Source organism: Pinus tabuliformis, chromosome 3_1 (assembly GCF_031772625.1).
Source record: "Pinus tabuliformis cultivar Carrire ecotype Pingquan chromosome 3_1, CPIR1, whole genome shotgun sequence".
NCBI lineage: Eukaryota > Viridiplantae > Streptophyta > Pinopsida > Pinales > Pinaceae > Pinus > Pinus tabuliformis.
This window is the reverse complement of record NC_142301.1, coordinates 860,101,471-860,124,925: the sequence shown is the minus strand read 5'-3', so window position 1 is coordinate 860,124,925 and position 23,455 is coordinate 860,101,471. Positions and strand designations below refer to the sequence as shown.

At 39.4% G+C, this 23,455-nt stretch overlaps 1 protein-coding gene and 1 long non-coding RNA gene across 2 annotated transcripts in view; both read right to left on the bottom strand.

The window, feature by feature from the left end:
* The window catches only part of LOC149190294 (uncharacterized), a 46,809-nt gene that overhangs the window by 8,788 nt on the left and 14,566 nt on the right, over positions 1-23,455 (bottom strand). The window lies entirely within an intron of this gene.
* Positions 1,160-4,336, bottom strand: LOC149190295 (uncharacterized). The gene is made up of 2 exons (XM_089413387.1): positions 2,092-4,336; positions 1,160-1,931 (listed from the first exon to the last, which is right to left on the bottom strand). The coding sequence occupies exons 1-2, from the start codon at positions 3,956-3,958 to the stop codon at positions 1,285-1,287; spliced, it is 2,514 nt and encodes an 837-aa protein (XP_089269513.1). The 5' UTR covers positions 3,959-4,336; the 3' UTR covers positions 1,160-1,284.

The window sequence follows — 23,455 nt, the reverse complement described above, 5'->3', positions numbered from 1 at the left end:
TGTATTCAGAAATCTGCTTAATAATAAAACCCTCATATCTTCTACACTGATTTTCCCGCTTTGGGTTTTTCCGGGGACGTTTAGTCCAAAAATAAGTGTGTCCTTTGTGTGATTGTCTCATTTATTTTTCAGTACTTGATCTGTATATTGGTGTAGGTTGCAGGGTATTTGCTTTAATATTTTCTGAATATTTCTGAATATTTGCCTTAATGTTTTTAATTTTTTTTGTTGTAAGATATGGCTATCATGATTCACTAAGGATAGGATGCATTATGGCATCATAGAAGCATTAAAATCAAGAGCTCATGATCATAGAGAAAAATAGTTGAAATAGAAGTCTATGATAGTCACCCTTGGAAGGATATAGCTCTTGGTGACCTCATTAGAAGCATAAGTGGTACTTATGGGAAAAGAAAAAGCCATCTCCTACAAAAGCTCATCATACAACAGTCAATAGGAAACATTTGCTGGATGAGGATACTCAAGATCCTCTATTGGAATCTTCATCAGAAGGTTCACCAATCAAAAGGAAGCAAGTGTTTCATCAAGAATTCCATCTTGTGGGAATTCTTGGGATGATGGTATGATGACAAAAAAAAGGTGAAGAAAATCAAGGGATTGAATTTTTTTCAATCAAGGAAGCTGTTGAAAGAAGTCTAGATGACCTAAAGGAAAATGAGGTATGTATGCTTGTATTTGATATTGTAGAGTCATGTCATATGGTTGCAGGTAACATTGATAAATGCTCTATCTCGAGAGCATGATCAAAAGAAAGGATCTCCTCCTTTGAAAGGATGCAGGAAAGCATGGGTCACACATTGTCTAGATAAAATCAACATAATATGTCCTCATATGAAATATAAGGTGGTTGACAGTGATTTGAGGAACTCTGATTAAAAGCAATGTTTTACAACTCGGACTCGGATTCGGACTCGGCCGAGGATCGACTCGGACTCGGATTCGGACTCGGTAATGACTCGGCCGGCTCGATTTCAATGACTCGGTCGTTGTAAAAAATACATTAAATATTTATTTTTTTATAAAAAAACATAATTTTAAATATTTTAAACATAATTTTAAAGATTTTCATTCAAGTTTCCAAACACACAACATTATAATATACATGGAAGACAACATATGATCAAAGTAGGGTCATGAACCAATCCATTATATCAAAATGGTACGGTGGTACCCAATGGCAATAGTAAATACATAGTCAACTGTAGTCTGTCATACATGATCAAAGACTCAAGAGTCAAAACAAAATACAAATAACCAAGGAGGCTAGTAGCTACTGCCAGAGGAGCCAAGATCATCTCGACCAATCTCTGGATCATCATCATCAGAGTCAGACAAGGGGCCCCATGGCTCCTCCTCATCATCATCGTCTCCAACTGCAACTGTAGAAGTGGTGCCAGTACCACTAGGCTGTGCAGCAGATGCAAGCTGAGATAGAGTACAAATGCGGCTGCGCTTCTGTCGTGGCTGAGCAGAGGAAGGCGAAGCACCTACAACTGGAGTCCTACTAGCTGGCTGTGAGACTGAGGCTGGTGGATCGGGATCTGCATTCAACTGAACACGCTGCAGTGGATCTTCAACATCAATTTCATCAAGATCCTCATCAGGATCAAACTCTGGTAGACGACTCTCCACTACCCAATCTGATGTTGGATCAATGTCTTCCAACACAATGGGATCTGAATCAGGTCTTTTGTTCAGCAATTGGTTCCGTCTGAGCCGAAGGTTGTATTGGACAAAAACTAGATCATTCAACCGTTTTTGCTCCAAACGGTTTCTCTTCTTTGTGTGAATCCTCTCAAAGACAGACCAATTGCGCTCACACCCAGATGCACTGCAAGTTTGACTCAAAATACGAATTGCAAACCTTTGCAATTCAGGGCACTGGCCACCAAAGGCCTCCCACCATTGTGCTGCAAAAAACATAGGAGTGTAATGAATTATGAGTTAGATGAAGGTTGAAGCTCAACAAAATTACAAATTATATCTAACTTTCAAATTATAAATGATTTAACAAACTTTAATAAAAAAAGTAAAACCATTAAGAAATTGAAAATTGAAATTTTTGTTTACCTGGCTCATCTGCTTCTCTTGCAATCTTTGCTAGGTTCTTCCCAAAGGTACCTGTTGCATTGCTGAAGGATGTGACCTGCTGATGTATCAGCAGCTGATCAGACTCCGATGGGACCATGCGCTCAATGCAATCAACCAGTCCATCTCTGACCTCCCCCCTCAAAGCTCCTGACTCCTTAGCTTTATAATGATACCGTGGGTTCAAAAAATACCCAGCTGCATGTATAGGGCGATGGAGTTGATTGTTCCATCTTTCATCAATGATTGCCCAAATGGGCCCATACTTTGCCACTCTATCCTTGTATGCTGTCTTTATTTGCTCCTTTGCTTGATCCATAGCCTCATAAATGAAGCCCATAGCCAACCTTTCCCCATCCACCAACCGCAACACCTTAACTAGTGGCTCAGCAACCTTCACAATCTCTGCTGCCTTTCTCCAAAAAGTTTCATCATGGACTTTCCTTTTCAATTCTCTGCCTTCTGGTTTGTTAGACCAACTGCTTTGATTCCAATCATCACTGGAAAACATCTTTTGCAAGTTTCTATGTTGGGAAAGCATAGATTGCAATGTCAAAAAATGTGTAGCAAATCTAGTGATGGCAGGCCTAATAATATCCTTGCCTCCAGTGTGTTTCCTCATGAGACTCAAAACCAGTGTATGATTGTAGATAAATTTTGTTATGCTTTTGGCATTATCTACAGTGTTTCTGACCCAATCTAATTTTCCAATATCCTCAAGCATGAGGTCTATGCAATGTGCAGCGCATGGGGTCCAAAAGATGGTCTTGTGTTTTTCCTCTAACAGTCTACCAGCAAGAACATAGTTAGAGGCATTGTCTGTGATGATTTGAACAACATTAGCCACCCCCACATCCTGAATAACCTCATCCAATAGCTGAAACAACAAGTGGCCATCTTTTACCTTATCAGATGCATCAACTGATTTTAAAAACATGGTTCCCTGTGGGCAGAAGACAAGAAAGTTTATGATGGTACGGTTTCTTTGATCAGTCCATCCATCTGACATGATGGTACACCCTGTTCTTGCCCATGATTCCTTGAAATCTTGCAAATACTCATTAATTGATGTAATTTCTTTCTGCAAACGAAACCCCCTTAGCTCTTGCATAGTAGGGCCTTTGAAGCCTTTTCCAGCAGCATGTATGGCCTCAAACATAGGCTCATAATATGGTGAACGAGCAGCATTAAAGGGGATATCAGCATCATACCACCATCTAGCTATGTAGTCACAAGCAGTCTCCCTCAATTCTTTCTTCCAATGGTCATCTAAAGTGGGCTGAGCAAGACCTTTACTAACTTCAGGACCATGTGCATCTGATGGAGAGGAGCCTGAGTGAGTGAAAAAACTTTTGATAGTCCCATCACCCTTCATTCTACCCTTTCCCTTATCTTGAACAGAAGCAAAAGAGGGAGGAACATAACGGAAAGGGTTTGATGCATCAGTTTGAGGGATAGAGGAAGAACCCTCAAACTCATAGTGGGGGTTGGCCTTGGCAGCCATCATTCTTTGTATCTCCCTCTTCCTCCCAATTTCAGCCTGTATCTCTTTTTGCCTAGTCTTTTCTGCATTAAATTTTTCAAAGCTTTCCAACAAATTCTTTCTAATCTCCCCAATTTCATTAGATTTACATGCAGTAATATTGCCTTTAATCCCTGCCAAGTGTTGTTTCAGCCTATTAATCCCCCCAGGACCTGACTTAATTTTCCTATGGCAAAACTTGCAACACATCTCATCATCAACCATTTCAACATATGCCCAAGCAGGATCTTTTGCTCTAGGTGCCATTTTTTGACTAGGAAAACAATCTGAAAATGAAAAAAAAAAAAAAATTGATTCAATGTTCATTTATTTGACTAAAAACACTCTCTAAGCTATCTTGATATGCACCTAAAATTTACTAAGTAAAAACAGATTTATAGAGGTGGAAAAAAATACCTCCAGGCACAAACTGCCTCCTCAAGCTTGCTCCAAAAATCAGCTCCTCAATGCTGCTCCAAATGGCTGCCCAAGAAGCTCCTCACTCCAGCTACAATGCTCCTCCAAGACTCCTCACTGCTGCTCCAAAACAAGCTCAAGAACTGCTCACTAACTCTCAAAGAAGACTCTCACTCAAATGCATAAGACTGCTGTGAGTGAAATGAGAGCATTTGGCTGTCTTAAATAGAGTTTGGGAGGGGAAATGGACCCCAAAAGCATTAAACAAATCACAATAACCCTTTCAGCTCCACAAACCCTAACTAACTTTATTAAAAAACAGCAAAAAAATCATTTTTTTTGGGTTAATACGCTGCCACAGCCGGTTTGTAACGGTACGGCCGAGTCATGACGGGACCCGGCCGGGTTGACCGGGTCAGCTATGACTCGGCCGGGTCATTGGATGACCCGGCCGAGTCATAGCTGACCCGGTCAACCGAGCCGGGTCAAGGGCCGGGTCAATGTGGAGGCTTTTGAAACGGAACGAAACGGCCGTTTCCGTTTCGGTTCGGCCGTTTCGTAAAACTATGATTAAAAGTTCCTGGGAAGAGAAATGCATGAAGAAAGAAGGAAAGAGATCGTGGAATATGCAACCATGAAGGAAATCAACATCCGAGAACTAGAAGATTTGACTAGGATATCTCCATGAATGATATGATGACTCTGATGAAGTCTGAAAAAGAAAGAGACCCTTGACAGTATATATCTTTTGGAGATGTGTCAATGTGTATGTAGGATGCTGATGTGAACTAGAAGATGTCATGATGAAAGACCATCACAAAGGTAATTTTGATTTAATGTCAAGGAAACATGGCATGAAGAAGGCAACATGGCATGAAGGAAGGCCAGATATGAACTGATCGATCACTTTCTGATGAAAGGTATAATGACATGACTAACTCATGGATAAAAGTGATATATGGTCTATGCCCTACGAAGAAGTCCCAAAACATGAAGACTCCTAAATAAAAAAAAGAAGTTCATGACATCGTGAGGAGTTGTTCTTCAAGCAGTTGGTTGTCCCATCATCTCCACCTAAAGAGTTGTTGTAGGTCCCTAATTAAGAGGGAGCCTAGAAACAAGTTTCTAACTCAGTAGAAACTTGGAAGAAAATTCCTAAACCAAGAGGGAGCTTAGGTACATTCCTTCTATAGGAATGAGTACATTCCTTTATTGGAATAGGTATGTCCTCCCTAAGTTGAGAGGGAGAGATAGACACGTCATTCTTGTCTTCACTTGGGAAGACAGAATGGAGGATTGGGTAAACATTTGGCACCCGATGCTCTTTGAGGATGAGTTAGGGCATCCAAGATAAGGGTAGTTGTAGAGGACTAATATTCTTTGAGCACTGGGAATCCAAGATAAGAATAGTCCTGGTGGAACATACTCTAAGAGAACCCGGGTGGGGTATGTTCCGAGAGAGACGATCAAGGTGTCTATACATCATTGGTCTTCCCAGCATTGAGCTCAAATCTTGTGGAGAGATAGAGTTGTTAGTCAAGGCCTTGCTATATGACTATTGGTTGATATGATGCTATACAAATGGGTTACCAATCCAACTCTTCTTATGAGAATTCTTCAGATTGAGAATGTACAAGTACTTGGTGTGGATTATGAATACCACCCTAGTTAAGAGGGAGTGTTGAAAAGTGTAACTAGGTTCGGTTTTCGTAATGAAATGTAATTATGATTTTATGTAATGGATGTAAAGAAGAAAAATAAAATTATTTTTGTAATGCTTGAATCATGGGTATCATGGTCAAGGAATTTTATTTTTAGTTAAGGCTCCCATTGTGAGCCTTTAGGATGAGTCATTCAATGTCATGTATGGACGACCCTTATTGGGCATGTTACCTATGTAAATGAGTCATTAAGAAATCCTCCAAGACCAAGCTCAAGCACCTCCTTCAAATCAGCCTAAAGATATCTCTAGAAAGGCACGTCGGCCTTGGCTCTAGGAGATGTCGAATTAATTGATGGGCAGATCACTATAAATAAGGCAGCTCGACTTTCATTTGAACATCACATTTTCGGTTAAGGCAATCTGAGTGAGAAAAGGTGTGAAGAAGTTCGATCAAGGGGTCAATAGAAGCCTTATATCCAAGTGAAGGAGAAATATCTATCAAGATCGAAGGGAAAAATCGAAGAAATTGCGGTCTGTTTTGGGAAAAGTTTGTCACATATGCAAGGAAGGGTTAGGGCATACACATATTGCAGAGAAGTCGAATTGCAGAAAAAAATATGCCAAGTGCACATAGAGATCCTCTCTAGTTAAGCAAAGAAATAAAGGACAAAATTTACCCTAAATATGTCACACATGCGAGAAGAATAGTCCACTGCAAAAGGCTGAAAAGTTCAGATCTGTGCTGGAGGAGTGAAGGCTAAACATTGAAAAAGAAATTGCAGCTAAATCATCAAAGGATTAACTTTCACTTGAAGTAAGTTGACTTGGTCTTGGAGAGGTTGTTGAGTCAATGGTCTTGGTCTTGGTATTCGTCAATTGAAGTCTCTATAAGAAGAAGAATTCGTTTGGGTTTTGGTTAGGTGAAGAAATAAAGGACAAAATTTACCCTAAATATGTCACACATGCGAGCAGAATAGTCCGCTGCAGAAGGCTGAAAAGTTCAGATCTGTGTTGGAGGAGTGAAGGCTAAACATTGAAAAAGAAATTGCAGCTAAATCATCAAATGATTAACTTTCACTTGAAGTAAGTTGACTTGGTCTTGGAGAGGTTGTTGAATCAAGGGTCTTGGTCTTGGTATTCGTCAATTGAAGTCTCTATAAGAAGAAGAATTTGTTTGGGTTTTCCTCTCAAGTTGGAGAGGTTTTGGCCCTAGCTGATCACCTACATTATGTGTCTCTTATCTATTTATTGTTTATGCATTGGTCGTTATTTGATGAAAAAGAACTCAATAATAATAAGAGAAGATCCTAATCTAAAGAACTAAAAAGCACTCACAAGCAGTTATCATTAGAAGATAAATCACCTAATCTTGATGCCCTAGATTTCTCAACATTGTGCACCTCTTACACATTTTAATGACTCATCATAAAAAGATTCTTATTACACCCCTTTAATGCATAAGTTACACTTCTCTCCTAAATGCATAAGTTACACTCCTCTCCTTTATGGCATAAGTTACACTCTTGTTTTGGCGTATGTTACTCCTCTTCAAGGCATAGGAGTTACTCCTTCATGATTTCAACCTCCTTGCCCTTCCTATATATTTGTGCCTCTCATCCTCACTTGACACACTCACTTGTGCTTGTGGAAGGAGAATTCGAACTTGAGAAAGAGAGAGTTTGAGGGTCTAGAGGAAGATTGAGAGAGAGAGAGAAAGACAGTCTTGAAGAGCAAGAGCAAATCTTGGAGAGCCAAAGTGATTTAGTGTTTGCATCAACTACTACTATCAGAGATGTTTAGATTTGGGTGAACTTCTTCATTCTGTCATTGTACTTTGTATCTCTGTTGAACAATTGATTTCTAATAGAAGATGAATCTGGTTGGGTTTTCCCCTTGTGGGCAATTGGGTGAACTTCTTCATTCTCTCATTGTACTTTGTATCTTTGTTGAACAATTGATTTCTAATAGAAGAAGAATCTGGTTGGGTCTTCCCCTTGTGGGTTTTGCCCTGGTCATTGACCTAACTTCTCTGTGTCTCATTAGTTCTTTGTTGTCTTCCATTGTAAAGAAGGCAATGTTTAAATTGGTCTCCAAGACACCAGGTGTGGTGGTCATACACACTCATTGTGACATGAGTAGATTGTAAAGGACTAGACCAAAACAGGAATACATGCTAAACCAAGTTCTATAATTGGGAGGGGGCAGGGGAGAGATGCTTAGAGCTACTCGAAAACTTCCAATGCATCACCAATTGGGCAAGAGTCGCACATTTTCTCAATGCATCATTAGTTCCACCTCTTCTAGCGGGGCAATGCTCTTGCTTGTCAGGGAACATCTCCCTTCTACATCTACCATGTGGGGAGTAGGTTATGCCACTTGGAATTATTTCTTGGGGCATTATCGCCTAGCTCACTGTCTTAATGACATTTGTAGAAATTCTAAAAAACAGCCACCTCATTTTAAATGAGGTCGTGAATTTATCACACATAACGTCTTGGGCAATGTTTGCATGACAATATCCGAATTTGTTTAAATTAAAATAAAGTTTGCTCAATTCCCATTTAGAGGAATCATGATAAATTGTAACACCACAATGCCCTTATGTTTTGGGATAATAAGGATAATGATGTGCTGGATGCACTTCTAACAGGTGCATCCTGCCGCTATAAGGGAATGCTCTACTCTGTTATCTAGATCAGGTTGCTTAATATCCTCCTTCCATGTTAACAAAACTGTGTATGTAGGATGTGCACACACAGACACACAAATATATTTATATTTGTGCAAGGTGGAATATTTTATACAAGAGAAATATCAGAAATAGTGGACAAAAGTGGATAGTGTGACAGTGAAAAATATGGTATCCATGCAGTTGAATGTAGAAGACTAAGGAAGCTATTAGGCACTGCTTTGGATCAAGGGAAATGCCTATTGCTATGCTGTTTATATTGGCATGGCATTTGGGATTTTCTTTGATACTTGAGATGGAAATAATCTTAAATTTTAATAGGTTGCTGCTTGCATATGATGTTTAAAGAAGATTTTAGCAACTTATTGGATATGCCATCTTTACTAAAAATAAATTAAGTGAACCATCGTTGTGTGTACAAATCACAAGATGATATAATCTATGGCTAAAACAAAAGAGCCGTTGCCAGCAATAGCCTAGGTTGCACACTTAATCATACAGCTTGACATATCTTTATCCCAAGCAGATTTTTAATGGTCTGATGTAGAGGTTGTGTAGGGTTGATGTCAATTCTGTTAATAATCGAGTCTTGCCATTATCTTGCTAATACAACAGCCAGGAATTTCAGACCATACGATTAGTTGTCCTCAACGAAATCTACAGCAGTTGTTGCACGTTCATAGCTGGGTTTACATTCCCTGCCCTTAAACTTTGCAATCCATGCCAACATTTGACCTTGTCGTTACATGACTGGGGTCATTACATTTTGTTTGGAAAAAATGGGGGCTGGTGAAGCCCATAGCTTAGACAATATACTCAATGCTTATTGAGTACCCGATTTCTCAACGTGGTTTCAGAGGTTTGAAACAACCACTTACAAATGTGGAGTATGTAAATGATTCAATAATAAATTTCCAGAGCAATTTGGTCACCGATCAGATTTCTATGAGGTTTTCCATCTTTCAAGAAGGTAGTTATGTTCCAAAGATCAATTCCATACCAGAGAATCCACAAGGTTATTATAATGGAGGTCAGGGACGCCATTCTTTCCAGGTCCTAAAAGAATAAGAGAAATTGCACATGCACCCACACCATGATTGCCTGCACTATTTCCACCATCTGACTTGTTAGAGGTGCTGCCTCAGTAGTGAAAAAGACTTGATTTAGTTTTTGGATTGTCGTGAAATATAATTTTTTCTGGAATATTTTAACATGGGGCTCAAACACTTAGTTACATGTTTCTCCTTGATTTCAACTGATACATTACCTACATATAAAATTGAAGAGGGGAATCAATCATTATCACTCTGAACATTTCACAGAGAAAAAAAAAACAAAAAATGCATAGATCAATAAGCCCATCGAGAGTAGCACTAATTCATCCACCGACAAAGTCTTGAGTTCTTTGCAGATATCCTTGAAACTGTAACAAGACCAGTATGGAGTCATCCACCTAAATGTTCTTGGGCTTTTTGCAGATACCCTTGAGATTAGAACTAGCAACTCAAAATGTCTTGTGGTGATCTTGCCTAACTATATTAAAAAAGAACCAGCAACAATTCAATTGGAGAAGAAAAACTCCAAAGTAAGTTGTTTCTAGAATGCAATAACAACGCAGCCCTGAACAAGAGTCTGGCCCAACTGATCGTTTAGCGTAATTGAAATAACTTGCCTTATTTCTTCAAGTTAGGGTCCATTAAGGCCTTACCTAAGATCTGTGAACGTAGCAATACCAATTTTCCTTATTACCTCTATTTGTATGTGTCTTGCCTCTAGTAAAGAAGTAAACACGCAAAACATTTAAAGTTGGAAAAAGTAATTCCATAGATTTAACATGTTCATGAACATGCTAACAAAAAGAATGGCTCTTGAAAAGTTCAGAGTGGCAGTAGGTTGAGAGAGCTTTGATAAGAAACCATATGTCATATGGTGCATGGCACCACCGCAAATGGGTGATAAACATGGGCTATTCCTCTTGAGATCAGTTGCTTAAAGCTGATTCACGCAGTTTTCATGGATGGAATCACCACAGACTTGTTGCAGACATGAAAAGTCGTGATGAGGACAAGTTAAAGTTTACGGAAAAGAAGATCAATGAGAATTTTAGCAACTATTCAGCATGGAATAACCAGAATTTCTCAAGATGCCATGAAATGCTTTTGAGTAGAATAATCTTAGATACATAAAACTGTGCACAGAGGTAAGGCTGGTGAATCCTTATCCTGGTGTAATATTTGGAATCTAATAATCAAGTACCCAACAAAACAATGTACACCATACAATTTAGTAGCTAGTCCAGTTCTAAGGTACCCCACAGCAACCAAAATAGTTCATCATGACTTCCTGTTAACATTGCCCCAAATAGACTCTGAGCAATGGGGTTTCAGTATACTTTATCAATTCTGGCTGCAGTGGTTCACTAGATTTTTTCCCCATGGTCATTTGATGATGTTATACAAGGGAATGCCATCATTTTTTTTTCATAGAGATTTATGAAACAAAAGAAACTTCCCCCTTGAGATACTATTTATGGTTGTCAATACATAGACTGCCATTCTGTCATGGGATTAAAGGTTCAGGTGGGATTTCTTGTCTATTCCAGGATAGCCTATTGCCCTTGATATGAATTATGGGACCCAATATTATGATAAATTCTTTTGGGTATCTGTCAAGAGAAACCCTCCCTTGAATCAACTTTATGTTGCAGCTTGCAGCTTGCTACTTTCATCTGGTATATTCTTATGCCTTGACAATAAATGGAGTCAATCTCTCTGTGGACTTGCATCTAAAACTCATAAAGTTCTTTGCAGAAGGGGATATTCTCTTAATTAGTGACTTCAATACTGGGACTGGTCAAACTCAATGATATATTTCTGTGATACCGTGGTAGTTACTTGCTGCTCAGAGAATGTTTGACTTTGGCTATTAGAAGGATCAACCAGCGGGAGCGATCTCATGAGAATGAATTGCCTCATAGCCCCTTATCTATTTTGTTGACAGTTGGAGTTAGTTGGACTAGGAAGGCACACTACTTATGTTGTTGCTTAAAAATTTGTAGAATAGGTTCTTAGCATAAATGTGGCACGCTACTTGAGTTAATTACTTGGAGAAGCATGTTCAGCTATTCCGAGATAATTAATGTGAAATACAAGCTCCTCTAGCAAATCCTGCTTGCTGCGCCATATTTGCCAACCAATTCCAGCATAGAATCATTCATTCAAGACTTCTAGACACTAAAAGGCCAGAGCATCAGAGGGTAAAAAAAAATTGGCTCCTCATAAAAATAGTCTCTGGTGCATTCAGACTTGGCATCAGGACAGTAAGAATAAAAAAATATGGGTTAGGTGCAATTTCCTAGCTTCATTACTGTGCTTGTATTCTTCAGCTTTATTTCCAGACTTGGCAGCAGGCCTTGATCCACCAAGGCAGCATTCTAACAACATACTTTTGTGTCAAATCCAAGAACGCTTTCCCTAACAATGATAAACAGAACAGGAATCAAACATTCCTCCTTAAACTGGGTTAGAGTCTGTGGTCATTGGTTATACCATTTGGATCAGGCACCCACAGCAACTAATAACCATGTGCGTGTTTACAAGGATAAAGGAGTCACTGGAATTGGGTGATATGTTCCTCTTCTTGCCAACATGCCAATCCTATGTAATATATTTTAGCTGTTACCAACCTGTGTGCCCTATATGCTGGTGAAAATAGCCCCTTCTAAGTTTCTGATATGGAATCTAGTGATAGTGAATAGATCTCTCTAGAAGGTTAGTTCATATATAATAATATTATTCAACAGAATCCATATCAACGTATTGTCTCTGCATATACAAATCACAACCATGCATAGTCAGGCAACAACCAAATCCATCACTTGGCACATAGCCCTAAAAACTCATTTGCACCCCGATGTCCAGTGTTGGAACCTTGATACTACTTGTAACACACACCAATACTATACCCAATCTAATTCAAGGAGGGTGGTCACCAAATCGCCCGAATCTCGTGTTATGGTTACAAGAATGGGATAAGCATTTTTTTTTTTTGCCTGTAGGAAAGCACTAACAAGACCATTGTTGGAAGCAACTTCACAAGCTGCAATGTCTTCCTGTAAAAATTAAAGCCAAAGCATGTGATGGTATTATCCTGTCTAGGATCCAAAGAACAATGTCTCAGATGCAAATTCGTGATATGGTTACAGAATGGGGTAAGCATTTTTATTTTTTTTTCCCTGTAGGAAAGCATTAACAAGACCATTGTTGGAAGCAACTTCACAAGCTGCATTGTCTTCCTGTAAAACTTAAAGCCAAAGCGTGTGATGGTATTACCCTGTCTAGGATCCAAAGAACAATGTCTCAGATGCTTTGCGAGAAATGATATAACCTTAGCTCTTCCCTAGCTAGCAAATCCTTCAAGGAACATTGAGCAACTTAATGCAAGTGGAGGACTTCTCAGCAATAGAAGAAGCTTGTGCCAGCTCCTCTTTTTGGTCAATATCCTTTTCGGCTGGTCACCATCTTCTTACTTAGCGGGAAACATGGAAGATTCCTTTTCCCAAGAAGGAATTGAGGTGAATCTTGCCCCGAGTAGAATTTCAGAGTAATTGGTGTTTGTGCATTTCACTGACACTTGTGTATTTTACAATTTACTAATTGAGAGCAATAGGCTCAATAGAGACAGGGTTTAATATAAAAGAAATCCAAGCATGGGAGGGAGTTAACCCCAAGCTTAGTAGGGTCAATAAGGATGACTACAATGGACAGAGAATGTAACAGAGGCACTAACTAAAACATCTCAATAAACAAAATACTCAACCATAAGTAAGCTATCCTACTGTACATATGATTGATTTGATACAGTAGCTAATATCTGAACTCCACTGAACGCATAACAGTGCAACAAAAGAGGCTTGTAAAATATCTAGCCATAGTATGTATGGTATACTCATTGGTGAGAGTATATTGTCCTTTGAAATGGCAGGCTGTATTTAACACTCATTGTGCTATTAGTCTATATCAACCTACCATGCATACTCAAACTAGAAAACAGTCCAGGCATGTTTGATTATCATAGTCAATGCATCAGCCCGTATTGTGGAATTTAGTATGGGCACTGGAACATAGCCAACAATTCTCCTCCCAACCATTGACAGGCTGCTATTGCAGTTGTCGCCCCCGAGCTCATGAAGACTATCCCAATGACCAACATTCAAGGATTCCAGAGATCTAATCTGACATCCACCCTTCTGGCATAGTCGTGTTCAGGTACAGGGAGTCCAAAGGTCTAATCTGACCTCCACCCTTTTGGCATAACAGTGTTCAGGTACAGGGAGTTCAGAGATCGAACCCAATCTCCACCCTTCTGGCATAACAGTGTTTAGGTACACGGAGTCCAGCGATCCAACCTGATCTCCATCATTCTGAGATAACAGTGTTCAAGTACAAGGAGTCCAGAGATCTAACCCAATCTCCACCCTTCCGGCATAAGAGTGTTCAGGTATCGGGAGTCTAGAGATCCAACTTGATCTCCACCCTTCGAGCATAACAGTGTTCTGATACAGGGAGTCCAGAGATCTAACCCAATCTCCACCCTTCTGGCATATCAGTGTTCAGATCCAAGGAATCCAAGGATCTAACCCGATCTCCACCCTTCTGGCATAAAAATGTTCAAGTACAGGGAGTCCAAAGATCTGACCCGATCTCCACCCTTCTGGCATAATAGTGTTCAGGTACAAGGAGTCCAGAGATCTAACCCAATCTCCACCCTTCTAACGTAACAATGTTCAGGTACAGGGAGTCCAAAGATCTAACCTGCTCCCCACCCTTCTGGCATAAGAGTGTTCAAGTACACAGAGTCCAGAGATCCAACCCGATCTCCACCATCCTGACATAATAGTGTTTAGGTACAAGAAGTCCAGAGATCCAACCCGATCTCCACCCTTCTAGCATAAGAGTGTTCAAGTACAAGGAGTCCAGAGATTTAACCCAATCTCCACCCTTCTGGCATAACAGTGTTCTAGTACAGGGAGTCCAAAGATCTAACCCAATCGCCATCCTTCTAGCATAACAGTGTTCAGGGATAGGGAGTCCAGAGATCTAGCCCAATCTCCACCCTACATAGCGAATCTGAAGTCTACTAACCCCCTCATTGAGGAAGGCTAATCCAAGGCAGTCAATGGCCTCCACCCTTTAGCCAATGAGCGATTCCATAGGTAAGGCCTCCACCCTCAATCAATTCCAGATCTACTTATCCATTGACCATAAATTAACCAACCCTAGTTCAGGAAGCAGTACCTGGGCATTCACTTCCATAGACGCAATCACAAAAGTCAGTCAAGTTGTCTCGTTGAAATCAAAGCCCGATATCCTAGCTACTACAATGAAAAGGCTATACAGTTGTCTGTTCCTACAGTACAGTGTCTCAATGATAGTTCCAACAGGGAACAACATCAATGCAATGACAATTGATTTAGATGCACACACAACCAGTTTAGAATCGCAACAGTTGGTTTCTTAAGTTAAGAAAACACGTGGTTTGCCCAACCAAGCCACCTACACCATTGCAAGCAAGCATTGCAAAGCTTGTTGAGTTGAATATGTCCTAACTATAAAATCCCTCCCTGGAGATTCCACGGTCTTGGGAATTTTCCCGAGTTTTATTGTTAATTTTCTCAGTGGCAGGTTATGTCAAACAGTTTGACTGTAGAATGTTGCAGGTACCCCCCTTTTCTTCACAAGTTTGACTTCACAATGAACACTATGAACCCTAACCATCGAACAAAGCTCTCCGGGTTTCCAATTTTATGCTCAATGCTTCTTCCATATACTCATGTGAAATATAAATGCATTATATTTTAGACCTAGAAAAGTCATACATATTGGCATTTGGAGATGTCACCCATATTATAGTTCCTACTCATATAAAACTTGAAGATAAAAGAACAGAGAGGAAAGATGGCACCTGGTATTAGATAGCAACTCCACTGTATTCCCAAGGACTCATAAGAGAAATGCCTTGTTACAAGCCTCTGTAACGTCCAGCAACAAAAACGCAACTCTAAATTGAGAGAGGTGAGGTTCTAGCAAAGTGTATATCTTGTCCATCAACCATTATACAACCCAGGGAGGTGAAAATACTTCGACCGACAATGGAATATGAAGATTAGCCTTGATTGGAGATTCAAATTGCCTTTCTACAAGCAAATCGGGCCACTGGCATACACGACTAAACACCAAACGTAAGCAAACACTTCAACACAAAATTTCGGCCCTTATTTTGGCTATATAGATCGACCCACCACCAGAAATACCTTAAGCTTGGAATCAGTAAACTTGTGCTACTAAACTCCTTGAACTCGTCACTTTTTCTTCTCTAAAAACTCGGTCATAGTTTTGGGAGATTCAACCATCAAAATCTATGGCAGAACTCGTCCTTTCTCCCGCAATGAGATGGCTTCAGATTTTGAGTATGCCTCCAACCTTCTACACTAGGCCCTCACAGAGAAGTTGGCTCACCCTTTTTTGCTTGGTGTCACAATATGCCTAACCCCGCTAATGCATCTTTTTCCTCCAGCGCTCCTGGTGCCAGTTCTCCTCCTATAACTTCTCTTCCTCCACCGTTTTTTTCTACTCCTCTCCTCACTCCCCTCTCTCCTTTTTTCTCCATTTGAATCCCCTTTTTTGATTAATTAGGGTTCCCTCCCTAGTTAGCCCCAACTGTCTCGCATCAAAAACAAAAACCACCCCAAAAAAACTTGAGGGCAAATGGCATCTTCAAAGGCCAAGTGTAGTTATTTTCTTGAAGTTCACCTTAGCTATATGTAATCTAAAATAACCAACTACATTCACATTATTCACTTGTGAAGTATAAAGTAACCAAATACATACATTTTCTTGATATAGCCATATAGGGTTTACAAAAACCATGTACATGACTTATATGTATTTACCTTGTTTCCAATTAATAACTAAGCATTTAGGCATGTTCATACATACATATATGGATAGTCACATATATTAACTCTTCCATATGTATACACTGACAACCAAATAATTACAATGATTCTACCAAATGCAAGGTGATCGACTGAATGTACCATGACTGAGACCATCAACACAACTTCTACCTACTTACAAGATGACTGGGGTTATTACAATTTGCCTTGCACAATACCCCTCTACAAGGCCTACTAGATTTTGCGGCAACATTTTTGGCATCGTTGCCAAGGAGGAAGCAAGTCTACAGTCCCATAGCTTGAAGCATTTAGCTTCTTTCATTCGAAGAGGGAAAATATCTAACGAGAAGATAGATCCTCTTCTGGCAGCTCCTAAACCAACCCATTCTAAATCCCCGAAAGGTCCTCCTCAAAGAATCATAGCTCTAAGGACAAGGAACACTACTAAAAGAGTCGTTAACATTAGCACTTCCCTTGTCAAACCAACTACCCCTATAGCTAGACAACTCTTTGGCACTAATCCCAATCCTACTATATCCATGGGTAGACCTTGGAATTTCATTACCTTTAGGCCTTTAGACTTCAGTAACCACCTTGATGCCCCTCATCCTTTGTCTGCTAAATATCATGAGTGGATACCCATGTTCAACGGCACCAATGTCACCATCACTGAGAGACATGTTCACAATTTCTATTGCGCAGTGGGTTCTAGGCATATTGAGCATGACGATATTATCATGATGCTCTTTGCCCTCTCACTTGATAATGATGCTAGGGACTCAAATTTTAGCCTACCCCAAGGAAGCATCACTGATTGGGATACAATCCACGATACATTCAAAAAAGGTTGGCAACAGAGGTAGATGGAAGCATGGCCCTTCATAGATTCCTATCTATAGCAAAAACTAACAAAGAGAATGTCAAAGAGTTCACTCAAAGGTTTGATAGCCTTCTTAGGGAAATTCATAATAGGTTTAAACCCTCTGAAACTATCATCCTTGATAGGTATATCAAGGCTTGTCGAGGACATTTAACTTATGTCCTCAAGGACAAAAACCCCAATACCCTAGCCAACGCTAAGAAGATAGTGGTCAAAGTTGAAAAAAATGTGAATGTTGAAACAATTAACATGTTCAATTACCACACATTTAGAATTGAACCTAAGGCAAAGCCAAGCTCTCAAATTGACCCTATCATTCAAGCTTTTGCCCAAAAGATAGAAAAGTTTACCACTGAAATCACACAAGGTCAAAAGACTCTTATGAATAGAATGACTGCATTAGAAAGAAAGTGAGGGTATAGGTCTGATTTTCCACCTAAGAACCAATTTAAGAACAAATCCTTCCCTAGGAAGACCATCGAAGGACATCGTAACATGCAACAGAATGTTCCGAAAACTCTTGCTCAAACCAACCTGGTAGGGCAAGGAGGGTCACCTTGGGATCAATATTCTGAGGAGCCTCAAGAGGATATTCCTTATGAGCAAGATGAAGAGGAGGAAAATCCTGAGCATATGAATATGTAGGTGAAACTCATCCTTTCAACATCTTTCTTGGGGATTCCTACTTTCACTCAGAGCCTAGCCAAGCCCAAATCAATGCCACCTAAATGGATCATGTCCTAGTTGTGGAGAATAGTGGGAGATTTAGGGGTCTGCAATACTCTAGAAAGAATAATGACCAAGCCCAAGCAAGCTCTAATCCATCTAAGGGAAAGATAATCCCCGAGTGCAGCCTCAAAGCAAACCCAAGTCGAAACCCAAAAATGATGAAATTGAATTAGATGTTGACATGGGTAGTGTTTTGTATAAGTTTAATGTGCAGGTTCCCATTAAAGAGATGGCTAAGCTTCCTCCCCATAGGAACCAAAACAAAAAGGCTTTAGGTCTTGATGATGAGCCTAATGGCCCACCCGTTATATTACAAAATGTATACCTTAACAAGAGGAATGAGGGTCATCAGCCATTTTTATTGCCCATAGTGATTGATAAGCTTATACTTCACAATTGCATGCTTGATTCAAGGCCATCCACCAATGTCATGCCATTGAAGGTCATGCACCAACTAGAGTTGGGAATCACTAGGCCATATGAGAATGTGTGTGGTTTTGATTCTAGATCAATTGCCATCAATTGTCTTATCAAAGATTTAAAGGTCTCTCTGGCAGCTAACAAAGATATGTTGGTGCTAATGGATATTGTTGTCGTTGATGTACCTGATGCTTGGGGGATGATACTATCAAGGAAGCAAAGGGCCTCGATTGGTGGACAATTGCAAATGGATCTATCACATGCCACCATTCTTGAGCCTGATGGTACCCTATTTGTCCTCTATAGGGAGCCCCAACTCTCAAGTCATATATAAGATGTGGACCCCTTTCCATCTCCCACCCATCGTAGCCATGGAACTATTAGTGAAAACCCTTTAAGTAAACCTTCAAAACCTATTAAGCCTCCCACTTCTCAAGAATTTTGCCATATCAAAAAGCCAAATTCAAGGCCAACCATTCTTAAGAAGCAATGAGTTCAAAAACCAAAGAGATATTTCCAAGTTGGGGATCTTGTTTTGATCAATAAGGACCTTATTCCTGTCAAGATCCATGGAAAAGTAGGTGTCGGACACTTTTACATTGCCAAACTTGATGGTGAACTTTTTTCTTCACTGGTGAAAGGGAGCCGCCTCACCTTATTTATTGGAGATTGACTTTCACATACCAAGCATACTAGTGTAGGTGCATTGCATATTGTGTGAGCATGCTAAATATCATTCATATCATGTATCATATACATTAGCTTGCATTTAGATTGGATTTTATTTTCTGCAAGGACTTATACTCTCATATAAAAGATGGGCAATACCCTACACCAAGAGCACATGCCCCCAAACAGTTTGATTGCAACGAGCAAGTTACAGATCTGCAATCCCAGGGATTGTTGGAGTTCTCATGAACTCCCCGTTCAAGTACATGGATCATGCACTCTACAGTGAGCTCATGTCCCAATTGGAGCCAGATGTTACCCATCGAAATGGGTAACCCTATAGAGGAAAAATTTGCTCCCATCATCTCTTCCAGTCGGCCAGCCAACAACCTCTGACACCACCAATAATCGATGATGATGTGCCATTTGTACCTACACCACATGCATTAGTCATAAGTTACCCATCTGGTAAGAGCACATGAACGAACGTGAGCCTCCAATCAAAAGGTGCTTTATTCATTTTGCAATCGGGTGCTTATGCTTGTCTGTATTTGGACTTTTAAGATGGATTATGGGATGACTTAGAAGGAAGAATGGTTTTGACCATGACCTCGTTCCCTCACCTTAAATGGGGTGTTATTATTTGATCCTAGTCCAATGGAACCTCCCCTAATGGTCTAATAGGTATAGGAGGGGCACTACTTGGGAAGCCTTGATTGAGATAGTGTAGTCCCATCTATCCCTATTCCATACTTACCATTTTCCATCTTACATTACAAGTACTTCTTCCACTTCCATTCTTCAGGTTCAACTTGTTGCACCCATTTTTTCAACATTCCAAGGCAGCAAGATTTGAGGACTTCAAGGAATTTTTTCAAAGTCAGAATCATTAGCCAACAATTTGTTCTGTGTCATTGTAAACCCATTCTACAAGTTTGTAATGTAAATAATGCTAGTAAGACCATGTATTTATGTAACAACCTAGTTGACGACGAATTTCATTCTAAAAAGTTTTTCGTCTCACTGATTCGTCTGTGTTTCTAAACACGGATGATTAGCAGAGTTTTTCCCTCCAGCCTCACCCCAAAGCTAGGGTGGAATTTATCGTTGAAGTCTTAGGTGAGTCCTAGTGTTTTAGTAGAGGCTTTTGTAAAGTGATTTGGGAATAATGTAAGCTATTTGGCTAAATTATTTTATTACAGATCACTTGGTCTACTAGATCATAGTGTCGCAGAATTCGATAAGTATTCTGAGAGTCTATACAAACGGGTATTCCCCCTTTGAGGGTTGATTTCGTAAAATCTTATGTTAAAAATATTTTAGCAGATGGTCCCTCATACTTAGACACCATGGCTAAAATATTAGAGGGTGGAAAAATAATTAATCCCCTCATATAATAAAATCCTAAGCCATAAAATTAATTAATTAAAGTCAAAAATTAAAATGTTAGAGAAATAAAATTCTCCAAGTGGAAAGAGTTGTTGGTCTAAAAGAAATTAATTTTTGGAGGTCCCCCACCAAGGGAATATTGGAAATTTCAAGAAAAATTGGACCCTTGGACCTTTGTGGTTAAGTCAAAATCAATTTTTTAAGAAATTAGCTCAAAATAATTATTTTTGAACGAATAAAAAATGGTTTTAATGAAAAATTCGAAAATTCCTCAAGAATAAATATTTTCGACAATGTAGATTAAAAAATCATTAGAGTTTTATCAGCGGTAGAGATTCTTTTGACGGGGATCAAACCAACTAGCCGTTATTTTCCACTTGGAAGAATTTCTCTATAAATAGAAGGCATTTTGCTTCTATTTTTCATCTGGATCTTGAGCTCTGGTCTAATGTAACTTTGTAAATGCTGGTGTAAAGCCATTATCTCGCTAGGAACGTTTTGATCATCATAATAAAAGACTTTGGGGTGCAGTTCATGGTGTCTTTGTCTCGCTGATTTGAGGTATGTGCTAGGTATTTGCATTCCTATATTGCACTTTAAATAATAATTAAATCGTTATTTCATTGTAGATGATAGAAACAATCTATTGGTAAGTTTTGGGCTTATCTTAGGTATCTGCTTCATTGTATGTTCTAATGGTTTCTTCTTGAGAAAATATATAGAGTTTGCAGGTTCCCCGGCCCTTGGGCTCCAAGTTAACAAGCTATGGGCACAAGCTAACCATGTTTCGATTATGAATATTTTATGTTTAACATTTATCTTTCGAAATACATCTAGCCATTACCAAGGTCTATAAAATTTCTATTCTTCAAAAGTCTTTTTAAACATTGTACACTTGTATATTTTGTAACTATATTTTGTATAGTATTTTTTTGTAAATAAATTTTATTTTTCTAACCCTTGTTTGCAGTTGGGGTTTGGGGTTTTCGGATGTTTTGAATTTTTGTATATATTGGGGTTTTAGGCACTTGTAAATTTATTTGTGCAAGTGAGATCCAAGGAAATTTGTTGGATTAGAGCTAGATCTAGGCCCTGGATGGGTAAGATCGTCTCTATAATTTTTGCAGGGCCAGCTATTGCAGATTGTGCGGTGAAATTGAAAATCTAAAGCAAGATTCAAATTTTGGCGAGGGTTTCAATTTTTTTCAAGGCTCCTAGGCCCAGCGTCCTCCTTTTCCCTAGCTGTCCACCCTTCCAGGCCTCAGTATCAACCTTTTCTAGCCTCCTAGGGTTAGCAGCAGGGATCTAAAGGCCTCAGCCTGCCTTTTGATCCCTTGCCATGGTGTTTTTAGGCCTTGGTAGGCCTAGTCGTGGCCTCTAGGCCACTCGGCCTTCCTTCCAGCCCTCTGTCTCCCCTCTTCTCGGCCTACCCTGCTTCTATCTAGCCCTTCTCTTCCCTACTTCCTCCTCCTTATCCCTCTGTCTCCTCTTGCCGTGGGTTTTAGGCATCTCGGCCTCCCCTAAGCCTTTTTTCACAGGCCTCTTTGAGGCCCCAACCCTAGGCCACATACCCTTAGGGACTCTCAACCCCCTTTTCAAACCAAGGGGCAGCCCTCTTGGGCATGTCGTGAGCCCTTTTGGGCTCCTTCCCTTGTGTAGTAGGTCTTTGACCTTAGCCTCAGCCTCTAGGAGGTTTGCTGCCCCCTCATTTGCCCTCATCCCTTTGTCTCATTTCCCTCCCCTTGCCTCTATGGGTAAATTTTGATTTTCTGAAGCTAATCATCGGTGAATATTGCAGAGAAGTTGAAAATTTGTGTTTTCAAGTGCTGGAAAATTTTGGCAAGTGATCTTCAAGGCGTAAGGCCTTTGGTTTGACCTCTAAACCCTTGCTCATTTCATTGTTTTACCTTTCATTGTTTTACCTCAGCAATTTAAATAACTCATAACAGTGGTAAAAAACACATTTAAGTAGCATAAAATTCATATCTAAGATCCCTAGCACATTGTTGAGTCATTTAAGCAATTTAGGCATTAATCTCTTGGCATAGATCTAGTTGTTTAATGACTGTTATCTCTACATAAAAAGTGTAATCAGATCTGATATAACGATGAAAAGCGCATCTTAAGAGGGCTAAGATATCATAATTTCATTTGGGTCCTTATTTCTCATATCTGGCTAAGTATATGCTTTTCATTTTGCATTTGAAAGAGCTTTGAATTAGAATTTACATACTATTGTCCTAAAGGGTTTAATAATTGCTCATTTGAATGTGATTGGGACATAAGTAACATAAGAACTTTCCTTGCTCATGCTCTATAAATCATAATTGTTCTCGTTTCATGGTTTTATAGCAAGTTGGCTTCTAGTTGTTTTAAGTGCACTAACACATTTGTGGTCATGACTCTGATAAATTCCTCATAAGATCACATCTAATAGATTCACTCTAATCTTAGATCACATCATGTTGAATGGTTCAAGTTTCTTTGGTGCATCATTGAAATAGCTCTCTCTCGAGTTGTATTGAGCATGTAATCGTCTAAAGAACATTGCTAATCTCAAAAGGAATCATTGGATAATAGCTCTTTTTCTCTTTTGCCATCATTGGTTTATGGTCATTTTAAATCCTTGGTATATTGGCATTTACCTTGTCTAAATATCTTGAAAGGTTTCTAATCTCATTGATCATCTTAAGTATTGGCACCTTGTGTTGGCTAAATGTCATAATTGGTTAATTATAATTTATTTGGGTGAATATCTGTGGGGGTATCTTGAGCAAATTATATCATTGGCATATCTTGTTTATCGTTGGCAATTGATAGTTTAGCACATTCTCTTGTGGTTAAAGATCGTCTCTTAGTTTTCATTAATAAGTACTTATTGTCATAATTTAAAGATTGAATCTTAACTAAGCACTTAAACTTAAACAAACTTAAACTCAAGAATCACTCAATCCATCTTGCATTGCATCCTGAGTCTAGCTGCATTAATAATTTACCTCCAAGCATAAGCT

Bases quoted from the DNA above. Each gene is read 5' to 3' on its own strand.
- LOC149190295 (XM_089413387.1), bottom strand. From the start codon at position 3,958: ATGAACATTGAATCAATTTTTTTTTTTTTTTCATTTTCAGATTGTTTT. The intron at 1,932-2,091 runs GTAAACAAAAAT...TGTTTTTTGCAG, and splicing joins AAGAGAAGCAGATGAGCCAG to CACAATGGTGGGAGGCCTTT.